The 20,473-nt window shown below is 42.4% G+C and overlaps 1 protein-coding gene across 1 annotated transcript in view; it reads right to left on the bottom strand.

Moving 5' to 3' along the window:
• The window catches only part of DDX31 (DEAD-box helicase 31), a 51,113-nt gene extending 30,836 nt beyond the window's left edge, over positions 1 to 20,277 (bottom strand). Inside the window, exons 1-15 of the mRNA XM_026860663.1 lie at positions 20,206 to 20,277; positions 18,769 to 19,022; positions 18,510 to 18,585; positions 17,998 to 18,041; positions 17,478 to 17,548; positions 17,175 to 17,239; positions 16,285 to 16,329; positions 14,664 to 14,705; positions 12,879 to 12,943; positions 11,952 to 12,071; positions 11,450 to 11,556; positions 10,432 to 10,667; positions 9,909 to 10,085; positions 7,265 to 7,324; positions 1,278 to 1,328 (exon numbers count right to left, since the gene is read on the bottom strand). Of these exons, the coding sequence (XP_026716464.1) occupies positions 1,278 to 1,328; positions 7,265 to 7,324; positions 9,909 to 10,085; positions 10,432 to 10,667; positions 11,450 to 11,556; positions 11,952 to 12,071; positions 12,879 to 12,943; positions 14,664 to 14,705; positions 16,285 to 16,329; positions 17,175 to 17,239; positions 17,478 to 17,548; positions 17,998 to 18,041; positions 18,510 to 18,585; positions 18,769 to 19,022; positions 20,206 to 20,277 (1,485 nt within the window). The remainder of the gene's footprint in view (positions 1 to 1,277; positions 1,329 to 7,264; positions 7,325 to 9,908; positions 10,086 to 10,431; positions 10,668 to 11,449; positions 11,557 to 11,951; positions 12,072 to 12,878; positions 12,944 to 14,663; positions 14,706 to 16,284; positions 16,330 to 17,174; positions 17,240 to 17,477; positions 17,549 to 17,997; positions 18,042 to 18,509; positions 18,586 to 18,768; positions 19,023 to 20,205) is intronic.
• Positions 20,278 to 20,473: the final 196 nt, after the last annotated feature.

The following is a 20,473-nucleotide window of genomic DNA, read 5'->3' as shown; positions in this document are numbered from 1 at the left end:
TGGAAAAATGAACATGCACAGAGATACTGCTCAGAAATGAGCCCTCAGCAGTTTAACTGGAAAAAAACCAACAACCAAAGCCCACTCTAGTGTTTATACCTGTGCCCTCTGGCAAAGTTTCTACTGGCTAGAGGTGTGAGTAAGATGCTGTGAGCAATCTAATTGCTCCCTGCAGGTCCTTGCTCTTGGACACAGCTCTCAGGACAGCTGAGATTTCGCCTTCTGGACACACAGAAGTCTCCCAGGGCTTTAGGTAATTTGCACTGCGTTCTAACACTGGCAACTATATCTTTGGTTAAATTATATTACTATACAGATCTGGGAATTAAAGACTTCACCTCCTCAGCCTTCTCCAACTAGCTAGCTGCTACAAAATCTTTCTTTTTTAAAAACACAAAATTAAAATCAAATATGTTACCTGAAGGGATGAGGTAGAAATTAAAAAGCTTTGTTGAGGCTCTGTGCCCTGTTCTTTTTACCCAAGTGTCACTTGATACACAAGAATCTCTGGATCAGTTTTTCCTCAATTCAACTAACCTTTTTTTTTAATTATAAATCTTTTATAAAAATGAAATCTGCTTGATGCTCTCAGCTTCCTCTTTGAAATGACAGGTTGCTATTTTTAAGGTTCAATCCATCTCCCTTAGTTTCTTTTTTTTTTTTTCAAAGACAATATTTCTGTCAACAGCAATGCAGCAGTGTTGGGCTTTTGTTGTTTTGGGTTTTTTTTCAGGGGAAAATCTGAGCTATGCAGTTCTACTGAAAGCTGAATGCTTACAGCTACTCAGCCCCAGCCCCAACGCAGCAAAGCCTCGCTTGAAACATTCAGGTCATTGCACAGACACTATTGGGCTACTCAATGTTTAACATTAGGATCACACTTAAAACTCCTCATGGAACTGCCTCCCCAGCAAGCTCAGAAAAACAGAAACACAGAACTGCAAGAGAAATGGCCAGTACTTCACAAGATTTGGCTTCCTGTGGAGGGAAACAGGGGGTGTTTCCTCCCAGCGAGTGGAATATTATTACACAGCTGGTAACACTGGAGTTATTGAAGAGGAAAAGAGACTGTCAAAACCAAAGATATGATAGCAACACTGTATCCTAGCAAAACCCTGAGTCCCAATCCTGCAGTCAGGAACACGTGAATCTCCCACACCTGTGGGCATCCGCACAACGACCAGCAAACTGCAGAAAGAGGGGCTGGACTGGAAAGGGATTTCATCTGAGCAAGACCACAACACATACACACAGACCCACACACAGAGCAAACCTACCTGTATGATCCATGTAACCTGAGGCAGGTCTAGGCCACGTGCTGCAACATCCTTTAAAATTAATAAGGAAATTACTTTAGTAAAAATACTTTGAAGATATCCGCAAAGTAAGAGCTCTTCTGGGATGGCAATGATGCCAGTAAACAACTGGCTACGCAAGGAGGAATTTTACATGCCTAGCTTGGGGAGAGATGGACTGAAGGTCAGAAATAATGTGGAAAGTTTAGAATGCAAGGAATATTGTTAACACATTAATACAATAAAAAATAATCCACTACTACGGCCCAAAGCCTGGAGGATATAAAGCTACCTATTTCAGGAGAGTGGTGTTGAATTGCAGCGGTCTGCTACAGTCCCTTTACATTATACCTGAGAGAATCAACTGTCTTAATGGTAGTGATACCTTTGGCTCTTCAGTTTGTTTCGTTGATGAAAACAGATCTGCTCGTAGGCACCTACTGCCCAAACCAGAATTAAACCTCTGGAAGGCAACACTATATCTGAGCACACCTTTCTTCACAGCAAGCCTAAGAACTAAAATCAGGCTGCTCATGATGAAAAGGAAAATGGCCACAAAGCAAATGGTCAAGGATTCTAGGCCTTGAGCAGGATGTCCAAAGATGCATGATCTCCCATCTACAAATAATTAGTTGTTTCCCAGGTGATGGTCTGAAGTCGAGGAGCAGATGACTTGCAGGTCACCTAGCCCTACAATAAAAGGCCAGCAAACAAGTTAGCAGAATCTGCAGGAAGCTGGAGGACAGCTCGAGGAGAGGGGACTTCAGCTATCCCTTAGATTTTCACCAGTCTGGCTTTGATTTGGAGAAACAAAACTCAGGCCTGAAGAAGAGTCTGAGGCTGCTGTCAGGAGTGTTATTTGATGTGCCAGCTGGTGAGAAAACCCCTCAACTCAGAGAAAGACTTGAATGAGACCCTTTAGTTATCCACAGCCAGTATAGCTCAAAACCCATATTCTTTCAACGAGAAAAGAGAGTTTAAATACTGTTCGAAATGGAGAGTGCAAACAGGTTTCAATCTCCCTTCTTGATTTTCTGTTCATTAGTAATGTCCTCACATACTCCTTGGATTTTACATTCACCACGCGCAATAGCAGAGCAGGTGTGCAGATTTAACTCTGTTAGGAAATGTTTTGGAACACATGTATCTTTTAGCTAGTTGCAAAATAGAATATATTAAGAATGTAAGCAGGAGCTTAATGTACTAAAAATGTGTCAGCCACCCACTGAAGTGTTTTCATGCAACTCCCACACACGTTAAAAGACTAGGAAGCTGATGTTTTGGCAGCAAAGGCCTTCCCATAAGCACTAGCCAGGTTGCTTTGTGGCTCCAACTGCAGTAAAAGAGGAGACACTTTCCACAGCGCCCACTCTGAAATAATAATACACTTTCGCTCCAGCACGCTCATTAAGAAACGACTTGTTCCCAGAGTCAGAATGAACAGATGTACAAAAAGCCATTTAAAGGAGGTTGGAGGAAATAAATCAAGAGAAGTCGGGGAACGTGTACAGCAGTTACCAGGATAACAAGATTATAAACTCTACAGCACGATCAGACAAGAGTGCTGACGTCTGATTCCGATCTGGCTGGCTCTGTTCTATACTTCCATGCTGACAAGTCTTTGGTCTTTTCCTATACTGTGCTCTCTCTCACACTCAGTAGTCTAGGAGAGGCTGTTTGATGAGAGGGCTCTGACCTTGGGACAGAGTCAGTTTACCCAAAATAAACAGATAGCAGCCAAGCTGTCCCTGTGGTCAGGAGCAGGCACCTCCAACACAGGGAGGAGGAGGAGGAGACAGCAGGGGCAGGAGCCATCCCTCTCATCCATCAGGATTCTTTCCTCTTCTAAGATACCTTTTCTCAACACCTCTGTTTGGGAAACTACTGCCACTGATAGTATTGTTCCCGTGTGCATTTGCCAAAGCAAGCAGGAAAGTTTAAAAGATTAACCAAAAGCCTAATAAATAGCCAGATTCAACATTTTAGAAGGAGGCTCTCTGCCATCATCAGCCTTGTCTTCACTATTGCTTTCACAATGCCACCAACTCCACTCAGCTGTTACTGACACATATCAGCAGCTATTCTCCTGGGGTTTAACTTGGCTTTCTTTCAGAAGTGTCTTGGGATTTACTGGTAATTGGAGTGTTTTGCAAACTCTCAAAGATTCCTCAGTATCAGTCCACCTGCGTCTCCTGTAGCTTCTTTTCCTTAAAGACCCGCGTAGACAGCAGCAAGGTAGAATTATGATAAAAAGTTTGAGTTGATTTGCTTTCCTCTGCTGGCAGAGCCCATGAGCTTCTTGCTTCTCAGATCTTTAGAAAAATACTTGTGGGTCACCTTACCAGGGAAGAGAATACAGCTCAAGCAAAAATTACCCAGTTTTACTAGCGCTACATTTATTCCACACACAGAAGCACTAACCTGCTGCCAGTACTCTTTTCAAGAAGCCCAACAGATTTCCAATGTACTACTCTCCCTTCCCGGACAGCGTTCCCCTTTCCATACATGACCTCACACCACCACTCCTTAGTAACAGGGAAATCAAGAATATGACACCTCAGGTCACTGCTGATGGCTTTCTATGGGCAATGGAAGGGAGAATTAAGTGACCATCTTTACAGGAGCAAGAAATAATCTACAACAGGGCAATTTTAAAGAAAACCCAGAAGCAAATCATACACAATTATCTGAAGCCTTAACCATGCTCCTGCCCTGATCCCAATTCCAAGTCACAGAATGTCACAGTATCAAGGTACAATCCACCTGAGGATCCCCAAAAATGCTGAAATTTTTTCATCTAACAATTCATGTTATCAGCCTGTGCTCGTGGTGGTGGGGTACAGAGGGTTTGGTGCAAGAGAATGGAGAGCAAAAAGGCCACACCAAAAGCGAGGCGTACTGCTACAGAAGATCAGAACCAGCACAGCCACAAAAGTTTTGCAAGGGCCTTGGTTTGCTCAGTCCCTCTCACACAATCTAATTAGGGCAAAGGAAATTGCTAAACTTGCTTTTGAAAGACACTCAATGGTGAGGTCTTGAAGGCCCTGAGCTTGACAATTGGCTGCCTACATGAGGCCTAGAAGTACAGATGGAAGGCAGCTTGCTCAGGTGCCAGGCTGTCAGTTGGATTAAAATGACTCATTTATTTACCAAAGAACCTCACAAAGTGCTTTAGCTAACAGGCAGAGAGGGCCTAACGGCTCTCCAAGCTGGGGAAGAAGCTCTCGCGCCTTCCCGGCCTGCCAAAAGTCATTACTGCCGAGTGTGGAAAGCCATCAGCAGGGTAGAGACCCCCGTCGGCAGGGTGACAGATTGGGCTGCGTAATCAGAGGAGGAAGGAGAGAGCACAGAAGCTGTCAGAGGCGAAAGCTCTTGGCTGGGGCCGCCAGAAAACTGGCAAGATGAGTTAGCGTGACTGAGTAAACAGCAAACAATCTCCAAATGATCTTTCCTCTCTCCCAGGAAGAGATGAACTTGTTTAAAAGGCACATCCCAAAGGAAGCCGCAAAGAACTTCAGTGAAGGAGAGAGAAATAAATCTGGATGAGACCCTCTGAGATACACGGCCCTTCTTTATTTTCTTGTCTGCCAGCTTATACTGTCTGGCAAAAATATTTTATGGAATATATTAATATACATATGACATAGAGCAAATTAATAAAAGGAACAGCAGGTCCCATTGCTTACTAGAGCGGAAAGATGGGTGGAGAACATGGCATAAGGGACAAGGGAAGGACAGGAATATTATTTGTGTTGCTCTTTTGTGAGCCAGGTTTCAAAATTCTGTGGGCACAAAACACGATTCTGCAATGAAAAGAACAGAACCATCTTTCTGCAGAACATTTGTGCCGATATGAAGAAAAGTGTCAGAAAAAGCAATGCCCTCAGAGGCAGGAGGTAGTCACAGTGCCTGGCTGCCCTTTGGACATCTGCGTTGGGGAGGCACCTGTAATGTGGGACTGGTGCAAAGTGTATCTCTATATTAAGGTGTCCATATGGTCCCCATTACTGTGGTAACAGGCCACCTCCTGGTTTCAATGCATTTGTCCTCCCAACATCTCTGTAAGATAGAACAGTGCTACTATCCCCATTTTACAGATGGGGAGCTGAAGCACAGAGAGATTTTGGATTCAGACGCACAACTTACTGTGCTTAACGTGCTAAGCATGTGCCAGCTGAGCCACAGTAACTCTAACTGTCAGGATTTGCATCCCTGCCTTGCAGTTAATGCAAAGTAGTTTAGATTAAAACGAAGGAGGGTTCCAATAGATGCATTACCTTACACTAGCCTCTTCATGGCAATCCAGATTAATTCACATTACCTCCCATTTGTGACAGGTCAGGAGCAAACACACAACTATTGCTGCTCGGCTGACATGTGGCTACTTGCCTTGTCATCACAATTCCACATCCACTTGTACGGAGTCTGTGGCATGGCAGGAAATCAAACCACATCTCCAGTGTCTCAAGAGGGGGAACCCATCCACTGGGATTTCTTTATCCAACTTATTGTTCTTCCTACCTTGTCAACAGCTGTAGGTTTCCTGGCAGATTTTTCCTGCCACAGGCTGCATTTTCCCTTCAAACAGTTTCATCCAGGAACTGATATCCCAGTGATTGCAATGATTCTGTTTTCTCTTTGTCTAAAATTGAGCATTCACTGTCTTTCCAAACTCATTAAACTGAAATTTCATGAACACATCTTGTAACATGACATGTTCCTGAAATTTCTCTGTTATAGACAGCATGTGCATGACGGATAACAAAGTTTAGCTATTTATTATTTAGAATTTAGCAAACACTTTTTATCTTCAAGACACTTAATCTATGCCACTGAATGATTTAAGCTTTGCTATCCTCAGTTGAGACACTTAAGTATTACCGCCATATACAGGGAAGCCAAGTTATAGTTACACTTATGCATTGCAAAGATGCATTTTGACCTTGATCAAATCACTGAAAGGTTGTACACCCAAGGAGGACCAAGACCAGCACGTAACAAGTACAATTTTACATGTGATGCAATATGTAATTTGGCAATGCTAAGTCAAACACTCCTATATACATGGCAGTCCTCATTTGAACGGCAGGCATAAAAATAAGATAAAATTCAGCCTCCTCTCGGAAAAAAAATGGCAACCAGTTTCCTTTAAGAATAATGTGCTGCAAGAACAGGAGTCATTTCAGAGCTGGAGAGGGTTTCTCAGCTCTAATTACTCCCGATCGCTGTAATTTACAAGTTTGCGGTGGGTAGAAATCGCCAAGATTCACACATTTTCAGATCAACAGCTGCCACTATTAGAGAGCAAATCGTGCAGCCTTCTGCACCACTGCAGCAGGCTAGCTGTGGCACCGACAGGTCAGAAAGGAGAAGTGGAAGGTGCCACCACAACACAAGGGTGCCAGCAAACTTCAGTGGAGGACAACAATTTCTCCCTCAGCACCCTTGAAGGAAGCTTGAAGGGCAAAGCATGGAGAGCAGCAGAGCATGTGCATTTCTAATGACACCATTCTCTAGTTGGGCTTCCCTTTCAGCCCTGCAGGTTTTTGTTTTTAACCTTGGGGTAGTCATTAAGATGGGAAATATCACATTACATTCAATTTACCTGGCAGTTATGGGGCGTGCTACAAATTAGGATTGCATTCTACTGACTGCATGTAGAGGGCAAGGTTCCAACTTCAAATGAACAGATTTTTCCAGACATAAGACCACGCAAAATACTTAGAGGCCTCTTGAATAAGACGTACACTTTTCCTGTGCATGGTACCTTGCAGCAAAAGACCATGTAACAGTTTGCAAAGAGGGCACCACTCCTAATTTAACATGTGAGATGCAGAAAAAGGAGATGACTTTCCTCAAGGTCAGTCAGTGAGCTGGAATTTGAGCTCAGTGCCAAATTCTCTGTTCTACCATTAGGTATCAGACAGGCCCATTAGCGTGGAGCTGCAAAGGGACTCGAAGTTACTTACAGTGCAAAGCAAGATGCCAGTCTTGGATTTTAGGAACTCCTGGAAGACCTCTGTTCTTTCCTAGAAGATTGAAACAGAAAAATGGAAAGAGTGTTTATGTACTTTACAATGAAATATAAAGCAAATTAGCTAATGTAATAATTTAACAACTATGCCTCGTTCAGTATATCATGCACAGCTTCAAAAGCAAAGGAATTGACATCATGAGTTCTAGTCAGACTCTTCAAGCAAATGGAAAAAATAAATCTATGGCATACAAGTGTGGTCCCTGGTAGGAAGGGAGAGCATATGGGACAAGCCTGAATGCATTCAGTCAAACCAAAGCAGCCAACACCTCCATGGTTTGCACAGAAGCATGGCCTCTGTATGTCAAAAAGCAGTAACTGTTTTACATGGAGAAGGGATCCACAAAAGCAAAAGCTGGACATCTTAACGGCTGTCTGTCCACTCACAGGATGGGCAGGATAAGCCCGTTTTGTGACACAGTGATACAGTCACGTCACAGGAAATCAGCCTCATCATGTGTCCAGTGGGGCATACAGGCAGTCACTGGACTGACTGTAATTATTATTGGGGATGCTCAGCCGCACAGTTGCTCACGTGAACTGCTGTGGGATAAGTCTTCAAAGTAACAGGGCAGGAGAGATGAGACCTTGGTCAGAAACCCCTGCCCAAGGGGGCACAGAGGCAGGACTCCTGGGCCCTGCAGGCAGCTGCCACAGGGCTCCCAGGGCACCCTCCCACAAGAAGGGAAGGTACTCGTGAGGGCCATGAACAGGGCTGCTGACACTGCGATGGAGGTTGCTCCTTCCCATAAGTGTCAGTCAGGCACTCCCCAGCCTTGTCCTCATTGCTGCTCTAAACCAGAATTCCTGCAGCCCCCCCTCTAACACCAGCTCAGGCTCCCAGGCAGGGCTGTCCACAGCCCCAGATCCCAAGCCACGCTGCCAGCAGGCTGAGCCATTGAGCCCCAGAACTGCAGGGACCCGCCAGTACAGCTCCTCATTTACCTTCAGAAACCTCCTGCTTTGTCAGTCCCAAAAATCTTCCTAAGCACACTTCAGTTCGTTTAACTCTTTTGGGGTGTGTTTTTTTCTTGATAAAAGCAACAAAATCTGATTCTCCAGCCCATGTTGCATCACAACAAGAATTGCTATCACACAAGACAATCTCTGAGCATTACTTACCAAAGGCCTCATTTAGTCTTTGCTTGCCAGTACCACCTACACTCCCTCTCCTCAGCTGCGGGAAACCACCACACACTCACATTCCCTTGATCTGATTCCATTTACTCTTTTCCATTTTAGAGCTCAGCTGTCTCTGGCCTCAGAGACACCACAGTCGTTTCCTTCCAGCCCCTTTTGCTTCCTCCTTTAAAAATATCCTTGTTTCCATGTTTCGAGCCTTCCTCCTCAGAGTTCTAGCTCGGAGTTAAGTGAATGTCCTGTTATGCTGATGACATGGAAGAAACCTTACATACTTGACTCCCAGCTAGAGGTACTGTTCTAGGAAAGATGGGAAACTTGGGCCTTGCCGACACACTGAACCCTCTGCTGACAAAAATTAAAGAAGAGAGCACGCTGTATCTTGTTGACAATGACAGCAGCCGTGCTCAGCAGTACCATATGGGATCCACAATTTAGCTCCATTAATGCTCTTAATTTGAAGACATCAAGCACTAATTACACACTGGGTACTAAAAAGGCAAAACCCTTCCCCTGGTGCCAGCTACTTAGTGGTGTTCTGTTGGCTTAACAGCTGGTCAGGGTAGAGTTGGGCCAGACCAGGCCTGCTCACTCGCTCAGGCAGGCAGGTTGAGGTAAGGCCAGACTGCAGGGACAGCAAAGCACATGTTTCTGGTCTCCACAGGATGGGAATGAGTGAGAAAAACAATGGCTCTTCACCTCTTGCTTCATCAGAGGAGCTCTACTCATTTACCATTTCTGCTGTGCAGCTCAGAGTAGAGCGGTAACTCTCTCCATCACAGACCAAGGGCAGGATCAGGGGCTGAACTTTCAAGAGAGGTCCCTCAGGTATTGAGAGAAATGCTGCAGTGACAGTTCATTTGACACTCTTCTCCTGGCATCTCAGCCTGCTGTAGCAAGCTCCAATCTCATCACTCAGGCCCATCCAGCTAAAACCTAGACCTATTTTGGAGTAATCACTGTTACATTGCTATTATTCCATCCCAAGGAAACGAGCAGTCTATCAAGACACTGCTCTTCAAAACCAAAGCCAAACCACTCCATCCTCATCTAATAGGTGCAACTTATTGGGCAGTAATGTTTTGGAGCTTGGATGAGGTTTCCCTTCGGCATTAAAAGCCTGTCTTGACTGCATGAGAGAGAGAACCATGGATACATAAATGGTTTAAGTGCACCCACTGGGAATACAGAACGGCTGCCTCAGCCTGCTGAAATAACACCTCTTGCCTCTTCAGCTGTGTTTTTCAGATACAGCTACCAAGGTACTTTCCAGAAGTGGGACAATATTCTTATTCTCATTAGCAGATGGAAGAGTGAGGCCCCTAGAGGTGAAATGACTCTCTGTCCTCTCTTCTGCCCTCCTCTCCAAAATAACCACATAATATATCATAGGGAATAAGGAATAAAACGCTGTATCCTGACATTTTGAGAATGCTTACTTCCTGTTCCATGTTGCCGTGCAGTCGCAGAAAATGTAAGCACCCAGGGGAGACAGATGAACGTCCAGGTTGTTGTGACTCTGGCCCTCCTGCAAGGACCTTCAGAAGGAGCTCATAGTGGAATTCCACTTGCTCACAGCTGGAGAAAAAGATTATCATCTTGTGGTGTTTTTCAAACTGCAAGAAAAACAAGAAAGTTGCACATGACCACTTCTGCAGGCCTCTCCCTGATCACTGTAAGGTCTAGGTGGCTTCCACTTCCAGAGATACAATTATCCAGGAATGGATTACTGAGTCCGACACCAAATACTGAGCCCACAAAAGCGGTACAAGTACATGCTGCACAGGTATCTCACTGCCAGCATGAAAGACACAGCAGCACTTCAGCTCTCCTGTGGCTCCCTGTACACTAGATGCACTTCAAAGCCCCAGATCTAATCCGTGCTATCCTTGACAGAGTAACAGATAAAGGAGTGGGAAAGGGCAAAGGGCTACTTAGTAATATAAATGCAAACAGTCTCACCTTGCATTTCTCAAGGATAAAAGCTGCTAACGTGACAAGCCTCAATTTGCTGGGGACCATCACGATATACTGCTTGAGCTTCTCTGGAACAGCAAAGTTTTCCTGCTTCATGCAGTCTGAAGAACTGCTGGCTTGTCTATCTGTGTTCGATGCTGGTTTGGGCCCCTTCTGGATTTCATCTGCTATGGAAATGCTGATGGGGTCATTCAAACTGATATCGGCCAGCCGTGTTACTCCTGAATCACAGAAAATAAAAAAAACGTGAGGTCCAGCCTGGGGTGCTGCTGGGGAGGGTGATGATATATTAACATAAATAAAACAACTCATGCAATGCCAGCGAAAAGCAGGAAAGGACGAGGAACTAATAAGCCATGCCTCAGACACTGACAGAACACCTCCCCAAACTTCAGACTTTTCAGGGCTTAGCCAGGCTTAGTTGCTGTGGACTCCACCAAAAACATCACAAGACACTACTTCAGCCAACTTTTTACATTACATAAATGTCACTGATGTATCTAATACGTAATAAGCATTACATAAATGCAGATAGACAGCACTTGGCAGTCCTGTTTTTTAACTTTGTATGTGTAAAAAAAACAACAGACCTTCACTCTATCAAGAGTGCAGGAATCATGAGGCCTGGCTCAATTCCTGCCCCAGCAACTGACTTCTTGTATGATACTGAGCAAATCACACACCACCTGTCCTGCCATTAGCTTTTTGCCTTAATTCTGTATTTGTAAAGCAAACAAACAAACCAACCAGTGTTTCCGAGTTTCACAGTGACTTTGCTCTGGAATTGGACAAACATATGTAGAGATCATGCATGTAGGTATACACACTGACAGAAATTCTAGTAATGAAGGGCAAGTGTCATAAGCCCCAAGAAATCAAGAGGTGTTATTCTGCTTCTGCTAAGGGCTTCAGGTTGGGCTGTAATAAATCAGACTCAACCAACTATTTTGCAGTTGCCTGTGCATTATTTAGCTAAAAGAGACACCACCTGTCCATAACCTACCTTCCGTGAGGGTGGCTGAGAGCAGGACATTCTGACGGGTGTCTCTCTCAGCATTTAAAGCATTGAGTATCACAGCTACGTCCTTCTCAAAGCCCAGATCCAAGATCCTACAAAAACAGATCCAAGATCCCACAATAGGTGACGAAAGATGCTGTAGGAAGGAATGAGGAGAAAGCCCCAATGCTACATGAGCCCATCAGGAATAGTGGAAGTGAGAGAACTGCTCAGATCTTTGGCCCGTACAGCTTCATGTTCCATCTTCAACTTTTGCCAGGGTCAGACACTGAGAAAATCTCTGCAATGAAAAACTGCACGATAATCTGTCCAAAGGGGACCATTTCTTCCTAATCCCAGACATCTGGTGCTTGGCCGAGGCCACTGAGAGTGAATGGTTTAAGATCACACACACACACTGTTTCTCTTATTCTTTTAAAATATTTAGTGAATTATGATGCAGAGGGTATCATAATTATTTTCCGTATCTAAAGTCTTGGAAGTTTACCTGTCTGCTTCATCAATAATCAACCACTGAGTGCGACGGAAATGAATACATTCTGTGGACTTGATGTGATCAACCAGGCGACCAGGAGTTGAAATGAGGATATTTATTCCTTTACGTAATCTGTTTAGATTAAAAAAAAAAAAAACAACAAAACAAAAAACACAAAAAAGAAAAATTAACAAGAAAAAAGGAAACATACAGATTCGGAATAACTCTGGAGTAGGAATCAAGAGTGAGAAACTGGAATCTACAGAGGAAATAATCACGGCCATAGTAAAATTAGCAGGGATATCACTTTCTCACTGATTAAAACAGAAACTTCTTGCACAGCTAAATTTTATCCTTGATCATAACTGATACTCAGAGGCATACTGAGTGATAAGGACAGGATGGAAAGAAATATTAACAATATTTTTAAAAGTCTAAAACATCCAAGCTAGGTTTTCTTTTCTAATTGAATACTTTTTACTGTCAAGAGTAAACTTCTTTTTATATATGCTTATACAGAGAGAAATTAAAACTCAATTTTGGATTACCAGCTTACAATTCACTTCTTGAAAAGGGAAAAGAAAGAGATTTTTAACACCAGGAAATCTCTCCTCCAGAAAGCAATTTCCCCCATAACAAATACTGCAGACAGCACTCAGTGGTAAGCAAATACACGTGTTTGTCAGAAGAGAAAAAAAATACTGACACAAGAGATCATCTTCTCAGAAGGCTCATCAACATTTTAGAAATAGATCCAACTGGGGGAAGCGAACACTTCCTGCTGACCCAGTCACTGTGTCTGTGTAAGATCCAGGGGGATCACAGCTTGATCCAAACTCACAATCCTCTCTCCCAGTAAGAAAAGCACTAAAAGAGAGTAACGGATAAAAACACTGTAGAGCAGAAGAACCCAAAATACAATTTAAGTTGGCTTCCTACCTGGCTTTTTCCGATTTTCTCTTTTCTCCCCCCATTAGCACTCCAGGCACAATCCAGGCAAATGGCTACAGAAAGGAAAACCAAGACCAATATAGATTCTTCTTAATAAAAAGACAGAGCCCAATCAAAGAATCATGTTTCTTGACAAAAAGAGGACAGACTGGGGCTGACAGCAGTGTGCATCTGATTTGATCTAACAGATACAGCCTATTTGCACTCTCTCACCCACAGCTACATATCAATGGCACCTTTAGTTCTAGACATGTAACTTGCTTCCCACATCATCTAGGAAGACAGAAATGCAATCATTTTTGCACCACTTCCAATCACATAATAATATTTCTTTTCCTTCTCCCCATGTAGCCTAAATGTTCAAAGACAAGCTACAATGCCATTTCTTCATCTTGCCTTTAAGCAGTATATTCCCATGGCCAAGGAAAATGTAAGAAAAAAAAAAAAAAGGACCTATAAAGTTTATGTGTATGTACACAGACCTATATGCACAGTCACCACGTCTGTGAACATTAAATGTCCATCTCATTGATACTGGCAGTTTTGGCCACTTACTTTAATGAGGTCTGATCCTTCACTGGATCCAATATTGCCCAATATTTACAGGGGAGATAATCAAAAGCACAGTCCTGCCACTGCCTCGAGAGGAAATGCAGGACTGGAGCAGAGCACAGCTTCTAAGGACTGCACAAATGCATGACTGGTAAATAGGCTTAAGTTTGCATGGGTCACTGCTTGCCAGAAACTCTCCAACAACATAGTTTCTATAAAAAGAATTTCAATTTTTAAGGTTTAAAATAAGGAAGATGTTCAAGCAAGATCCAGGCAATAAAACCTTAGCAGGCATTAAAGTAATTGCATCAGAAGCAGCTAGACCAGCTTTTTTCTCTCTCAGTAATTACATAATCACATTACACTCTCCCACCATCCAGCCCTTCCAAGGTCCAGTCAGACCACAGCCTAAATCTGCTCTGGGTCACTGTGACAGTTTATACTGGACTTGATGGTTACTACACATTATATGCAACAAAGAAAAATTAAAGGAGGTCAGTCCTGACTTCATCCTTTGAAGGACATCAGAATTCCACTTGTAGTAACTTCTAATTACTGTGGAAGAGGACTGAATTATTTTAAACCTCAGCATGACACAACAAAATCTTACTTGGTAATTCCAGCACTAAAATAAGACTTGGAAAGTGCTGCCTTATTTCAAGGAAAAAAAAAAAAACAAAACAGAAGAGAGAGTGGAATATGGATCAGATAAATTATGTAGATACCTTCTAGCCGCATGGTAAGATACTTTGCCTCAATTAAAAGGAAAGCACTATCACTTAATGATTTTAAAAGCCTTTTAATTTCTCCAGCCATTCAATTGGCAAAGCAGTTCACCAAGTTCTACTCCCCATCTGAAACCCATCTGTCTAGTATTAATTTCAGTAAAACGGTGCTTGTCATTGTGAGAGTTTCCATTCATAACTCAAGACTGAAACAATGGTACTTCTGAAACCAAAACACTGTGAATATCAACACTTGTTTATGAAATCACGTGCAACCAAGGTGCCATAATTAATAACTTAATTGTTTGTGTAATAGTTTAAAGCATGCCACGGGGAAATCACACACTTAAATAGATTTATCTTTTAGAACCATGTATCTTGCCAGATGCTGGATTTCCTTAAACACGCAGTTGAATTCACAGGAACTGAAGTTGCTTAGCATCTTACAGCAAGAGGCTCAAGGAATAAATAAGAACACAGAGCATTAAATTCTTACCTTAAGTAGTTTCTGCATTGTATCAAAACTTTGGAGTGCAAGCTATGGAAATCAACAAAAGAAAGTGAGCTCTGAGAAGGTCCCTGGACTACAAAGATGGACTACAAACCCCTTTGGGTCAAGGATCTGTAAGCTAATCTAGTTATGTCTATCATTAGAATTTTAAATACACCCTTAATTTTTCTTTGAGGAGCTGCTTATTATTTTATTCTCTTGCATAATCCTTCATTTATTATATTTGGACCTGTTCAAAAAAACTCTCTATTGGTTCAGCTCCACAAGTCAGCTCTCAGGACAACAGAGATTTCTGCTGGCTTCTGTGAATGCCCCAGGGAGACAACAAGCTGAAGTCACAGAAGATTTTGCTCCACTGGAAGAGTAAAAGAGAAAACAGCACAATTTCTGGAAGAAAACTGCTATGAAAAGGAAACGCAGCCCAGAGGTTAGCTATCTTCCGGCTGTCAGGGCAGACCACGTTCTTCCCAAACCTGACCCCATTGAGTGATCACGCCAGGATCCTTCTGCCTCTTTATTTCCCAGTCAACAGAACAGGGATAGTATGCACAAAGCCTGCAAACCTAAATGTCTGGTCAGTAAGAAGCATTTAGTTGTTGGGTTTCATGTGCCGTCTGACAGCCATTTCTGCTGTGGCAAAAAAGAGGACTGAGAAAAGGCAAAGGTGTCACCCTGACTCATTCATGGAATGTGTATGTGAGCAACGCTTAGTTATGGGAGCAAAACTATTTTAAAGGCTTTGACTACACTTGCTATATACTATTATTTGCCAAGCTCTCAAGAAAAGCCATTGCTTTCAATACAAATTAAAAGTAATACCAACTGTAATTACAAATTATCTTCGTAAGTACTCTCAATGGCAACCCTTTAAACAAGCTTATGAACAATTTTCTACATGTTTAGTATTCATACAGCATCCTAGAGAAACAGTAAGTTTGCTGCTGTAAAAATTTAAATAGCTTCAGAGCTTTCTCCTTTCATGGAACCGAGCTGAGATACTGCACTGCAGGTTGCATAAAATATTGTGCCCCAAACTAGATACCTGCAATCAATTCTCCACATGGAAGTTATTATCATTTGACATACCAAAAAAAAAAAAAAAGGTTGTTACCCTCCTCTGAAATTGCCTTTGCAATTGCAAATAATATAAATCAAATAGAAGAGAGCTCAGAAGAGAAACCAACTCTTGGAAGACTCATCTTCAGCATTCACTTACGGATTTGAAAAAAGGGCTTTAAAAATGAAACGTCTGTATAAGCCTACCCATTTGCAAAGCTGATTTCACTGGATTTACTTACTCCCCCTGTGTGAGCTAGGCAAGCTTCTGCCTCCCATGCACTGAGCTACAGAGTTTCTCCAGGCTTCACAATTATTTCCAACTGCATGAGGAAAACTTAAGAGATTCCTTCTTTCTTAACTTTGGTATGACATTGAACAAAGATGACAACACACATGTAAAGAGCAAACTCTCCTTCTGTGAGGGTAAGATCTGAGCAAAAGGACAATGTTTCCTAAGACAATCCCTGGTGAACCCAGATCTACACATTAAAAAAAAAAACAAACAGTGTTCAAACACTCAGATTCAGAAAGCAAAAAGACCACCTACCTCTCTTGTTGGGACTAATACGAGTGCATAAGGCCCATCACTGCGCTGCAAACAGAGAAGACAAGAGGTCCACTAAGAAGAAAGTAGCACTGATAAATAGAGCACTTCCTTGTCTAACTGCTATTAGTCAACAAAGTGAATTCTGAAGAGTTTTAGTACAAGTGTGTACACACAGTTTGAGGGATTCCCTGTGCTTAGCTTTAAAAAAAACCAAAACAAAACAACAGTCTTTCAAACATCAGTACTGCATTGCCTTATTCTTCTGGCTTGGAAACCTGCTCACAGTCATACCCAACATTTTTTCCATACACGTATTTTTTTCACACTTGTATTTTGAGTTGCAGAAAAACTCTCATGTTTCATGCACAGCAACAATCTGTAGGTAGCAGCTGCAGAAAGTAACAATCCAGGATGGGTTGGAAACATTTCAACCTACAAGGATAGTCAGGATTATCTCTTTTCACAAAACTCACAAGAGTTGGCAGATCTGCAGCAGCATTTTCTGGTCAACCAGAGGATTCAAGTTGGAGACAATTATCAAATTTTATTCCATGTCAAGATTATCAACTTATTAGTCCTAAAGACATGGCAGTAACCTTTGTTTCCAGCTCTCCCAGCTTCCAGACCATTGCTTCCTCTGCATTCTACTTACTCCAAACTCGACAATTTAGCCTACTGCATGAAGTAATGGGGAACGTGTAACACTATTCTTGTATCCTCTGGATCTCAGCAGTACAGGATGATCACATAAGCCACATGCACAAATAAAAGGGGAAGAGAGACTGCTTGACTTTTGTATCAAGGAGAGACAGTGATGGCTACAAGAGCTGAATTTTATTTTTAATGATCTCAATATCCAAAGCAAATATATTTAACTCTGTTGTACCTACCTGTATTTTGGGTTCCATTCCTTGCAAAGACTGTACAAGTGGAATCCCATAGGCAAGAGTTTTACCTTTTTAAAAGGGAGAAAATTAGAAGATTTTCCATTAAAAAAAAAGAAGTCACCATGACAGCACTCCAGCAAGTTAAAGTACCACTCATCCTACCATTCTTCAACTGAGGTCAGAGTCTGGAAAAGTTTTAAGTAGAACATTTCCAGAACAGAAGATTGACAGGCAATTCACCAAAGGGCTAAGTTAAATTAAAAAAAAAAAAAAAAAAGGGAAGGAGAGTGACAATTAAATACTGACCTGAACCTGTCTGAGATCTCACTAGAGCATCTTTGCCTTGCAGGAGCACAGGAATCGTTTGCTTCTGAACACTGTGTGACAAACAAAACAGGTTAGGAAATATGAATGCAACAGGATAGAATCTTAAGGTTTTAACATAGACTGACTGTTTCAAAACTGTTTATCCCAAATTCCATGCATTCACCTCTGCTGTGCAGCTAAACCAGTAGAGGTTGATTTCTAAGGAAAACCACTAGACAGGCATCAGAGGTGATAAATTGTAAGAAGATGGTTTTATGATTCAAGTACCAAATCAGAAGGAAAGACTCCAAGGTTCCATCTTCAGCCATGACAAGTGTCTTGCTGTGTAACTTACAAGCTATTTCTCTTCCAAATTTTGAAGGCAACAAACCCTACAGCAAATGGGACAGCTTAACAGGTCCTTTGGTCTTCACAAACCAATTACATATAATGAAACAAATCACAGATGACTGGCTTTAAGAGATAGCAAAGTGCACAAGTTTTATATGGATTTGCTTACCTGGTCATGCTACTTATGTTTAGGACGGTGTTTATGGTGGAGATCTAGAGAGATAATAAAGAGCAATAAACAGGTTTCATTGTCAGACTGTTCCTTTTGTGGTACAAGACAGAGCAAAAACCACAACACTGATGCTTATTCTCTACATTACTGGTCCAGGGCAAATGGACATAAAAGTTGCCACGTCCTCCAAATATTTCTTAGTTCATCAGAATTACACCATTGCTAGGACATTATGAAATATCAGACTTGTTAAAATACTGCACTCCCAAAGTTTTATGTGTTTTTTTGGTATTACAGCTGCAAACAGTTGTAAGGTTGGTGCTGAGACAGCGTGTCTGGGGATGGGTCAGGACACCAGCCAGCACTGAGCTAAGAGACTGCAACAAAATGAGGCAAAGTACTGGCAAGCCTGTCCAAGTCACCACGAATAAAGGTGCACCTCTTGGCTCTCTACCTGCTACCTATCCAAAAAAGCATGTTTCAAGGCTCACAGCCCTCTGGACACTCACCAGATGTGGATGGAGGTCCAACTGGTTAAATGAATCTGTAGTGAAAACATCTTCTTGCACCTGCTGCACTGCTTTTCTGAGTTAGGGGAAACAAACCAAAGCATATGGTGTGGTTAAAAATAATACAACAGTATTCTATGTAAACAATAACAAAACTACATGTACCAAGCAACTGCTTTGCCTAAGCAAGGCAAAAATTCAAGACACTGAATTTCAAGGCATTGAAAGGGTTTTTATTCCTCCCATTTGTCTAAAATACCTGTGAATTTCTGGGATATCAGGGTTGTTTCTAAACAGGCTGGATGTCTTAACGAAAGGTTTGCTTTTCTGGCTTTCATTTCGGTTGTCAGTCAACTGCTTCTTAGGAAGAGATTTTTGTGATGAACTTCCCTTCTCCCTGACTTCAGCTTCAGTAGCACATTTCTTGAAGGTGTTTACTGATGGCTTACATTGACGTTTCAAAGGTGGGTTTCCATGTGGTGACTGAAGCTTTCTTTTCAGAGCATTGGACTGCTTTAATATTAACAAACAAAACAGATAGCAAGAATTCATTAGTGACAGAGAATTAACAACATGATATCATGTTGGATATAAACATCAGCCCACAGATAGATCCCTTATTTTTTTAATCCCTACCCCATGACTAAATAAAACAAGTTTGATTTTTGAGGCTAGCCAGTTTCTATTCTAATTGATTCACCACCAAGCCTGAGACCACTGAAACTACTGAAATGCAAAGAAAAATCTAAAGTCATATACAGTGCTCATCTCTAAAGGATTTCCTCTAGCTTCTCCAGTAACTGAGTGGAACACACTTTTAAAAATCTCTCTCAAAAGCTCTGCAAATCTCCCGATTACATTAAAGCCATCCCTGTAGGCTTCCTCCTTTCTGTGGGCAAGAGGGATGGCCTGTACTTCAACTTATGCCTCTGCATTTCAGCATTTCTGAGCTCTTTATTTCTTTTGTTGCAGCAAATAGTTTATTTTACTGATCTTACAGTCATCTGAAGAAAAACTTCTGCTCTCCCCATATCCCTCCAGGAACAGTGAAGAACATTAAATTTAACTTCCTTCGGTCCCCAGAGCTCTTCAGCATCCCACAACCCCTTTTTCAGTGAACTTGTTTTTCCCAACACAACTGCAAAACTCCTGAAGCACATAAAATGCCAGCACAACCCTGTCCCACTTCTTTTGCCCTCTTCCCCACTCCTAGCTGCACACAGATTTTCCTTGTCCTCCTATGACCCATATTGTTTTCAAGCTCTATTATTTTTTTTTTTATTTTCACTCGTTTCTTCACATTTTTGGCAACCAACCAAAACCAAACCTCCTTCCACCAACATTCACCATCAGAAAACTGCTGGTGGTGGTTCTCTTCCTCAAAGTACCTCTTACAATCAGGGTAAACCCTGGCGATCGCTGAACTCTCACATACTTTTGCACAGTATTTTAAGAATGATGTAAAAATTCAGAAGAATAACTGAAACAACCCAGAACCACTGCAACAATAAATTTAAATTAAAAAACACGTCTATTTAATCCACTCTTGTTTTCCTCTTCTCAAACTTATGACATGAAAGCACCTATTGCCGCAGCTCATCGCATCCTCACAGTTTATTTTAAAATATCAGACTTCCCCTCCCTCGCAGCATTTCCGAGCATCTCTGAGCGAGGCAGAGGCCTGTAAGCGCGTTACCCCCGGCTTCAGCAGGCAGCCCCCAACCAGCCCGAAGCCGCTCACGGCGCCACAGAGCCTCGGACTCGCCATTGCCCACCGGCTCCCTGGCGAGTCTTCCCGCTCACCACCACCACCCCCACGGGGGCCGAGCCCGTCTCCTTGCCGAGCCCCTGTGCAGGTATCGGCCCATCTCGGAGGCGAAAAGCCAGAAGTTTTATTTAATAACTTTTTAGACGCTGGCTCTGCTCCCCTGCTACGGGCCACGGCTCCCCGGGGCCAGCCCCCA

Source organism: Athene cunicularia, assembly GCF_003259725.1.
Source record: "Athene cunicularia isolate RWA chromosome 17 unlocalized genomic scaffold, athCun1 chr17_part1, whole genome shotgun sequence".
In the NCBI taxonomy this organism is placed as follows: domain Eukaryota; kingdom Metazoa; phylum Chordata; class Aves; order Strigiformes; family Strigidae; genus Athene; species Athene cunicularia.
The sequence above is the reverse complement of the archived record's forward strand: the minus strand, read 5'-3'. Positions and strand labels throughout refer to the sequence as shown.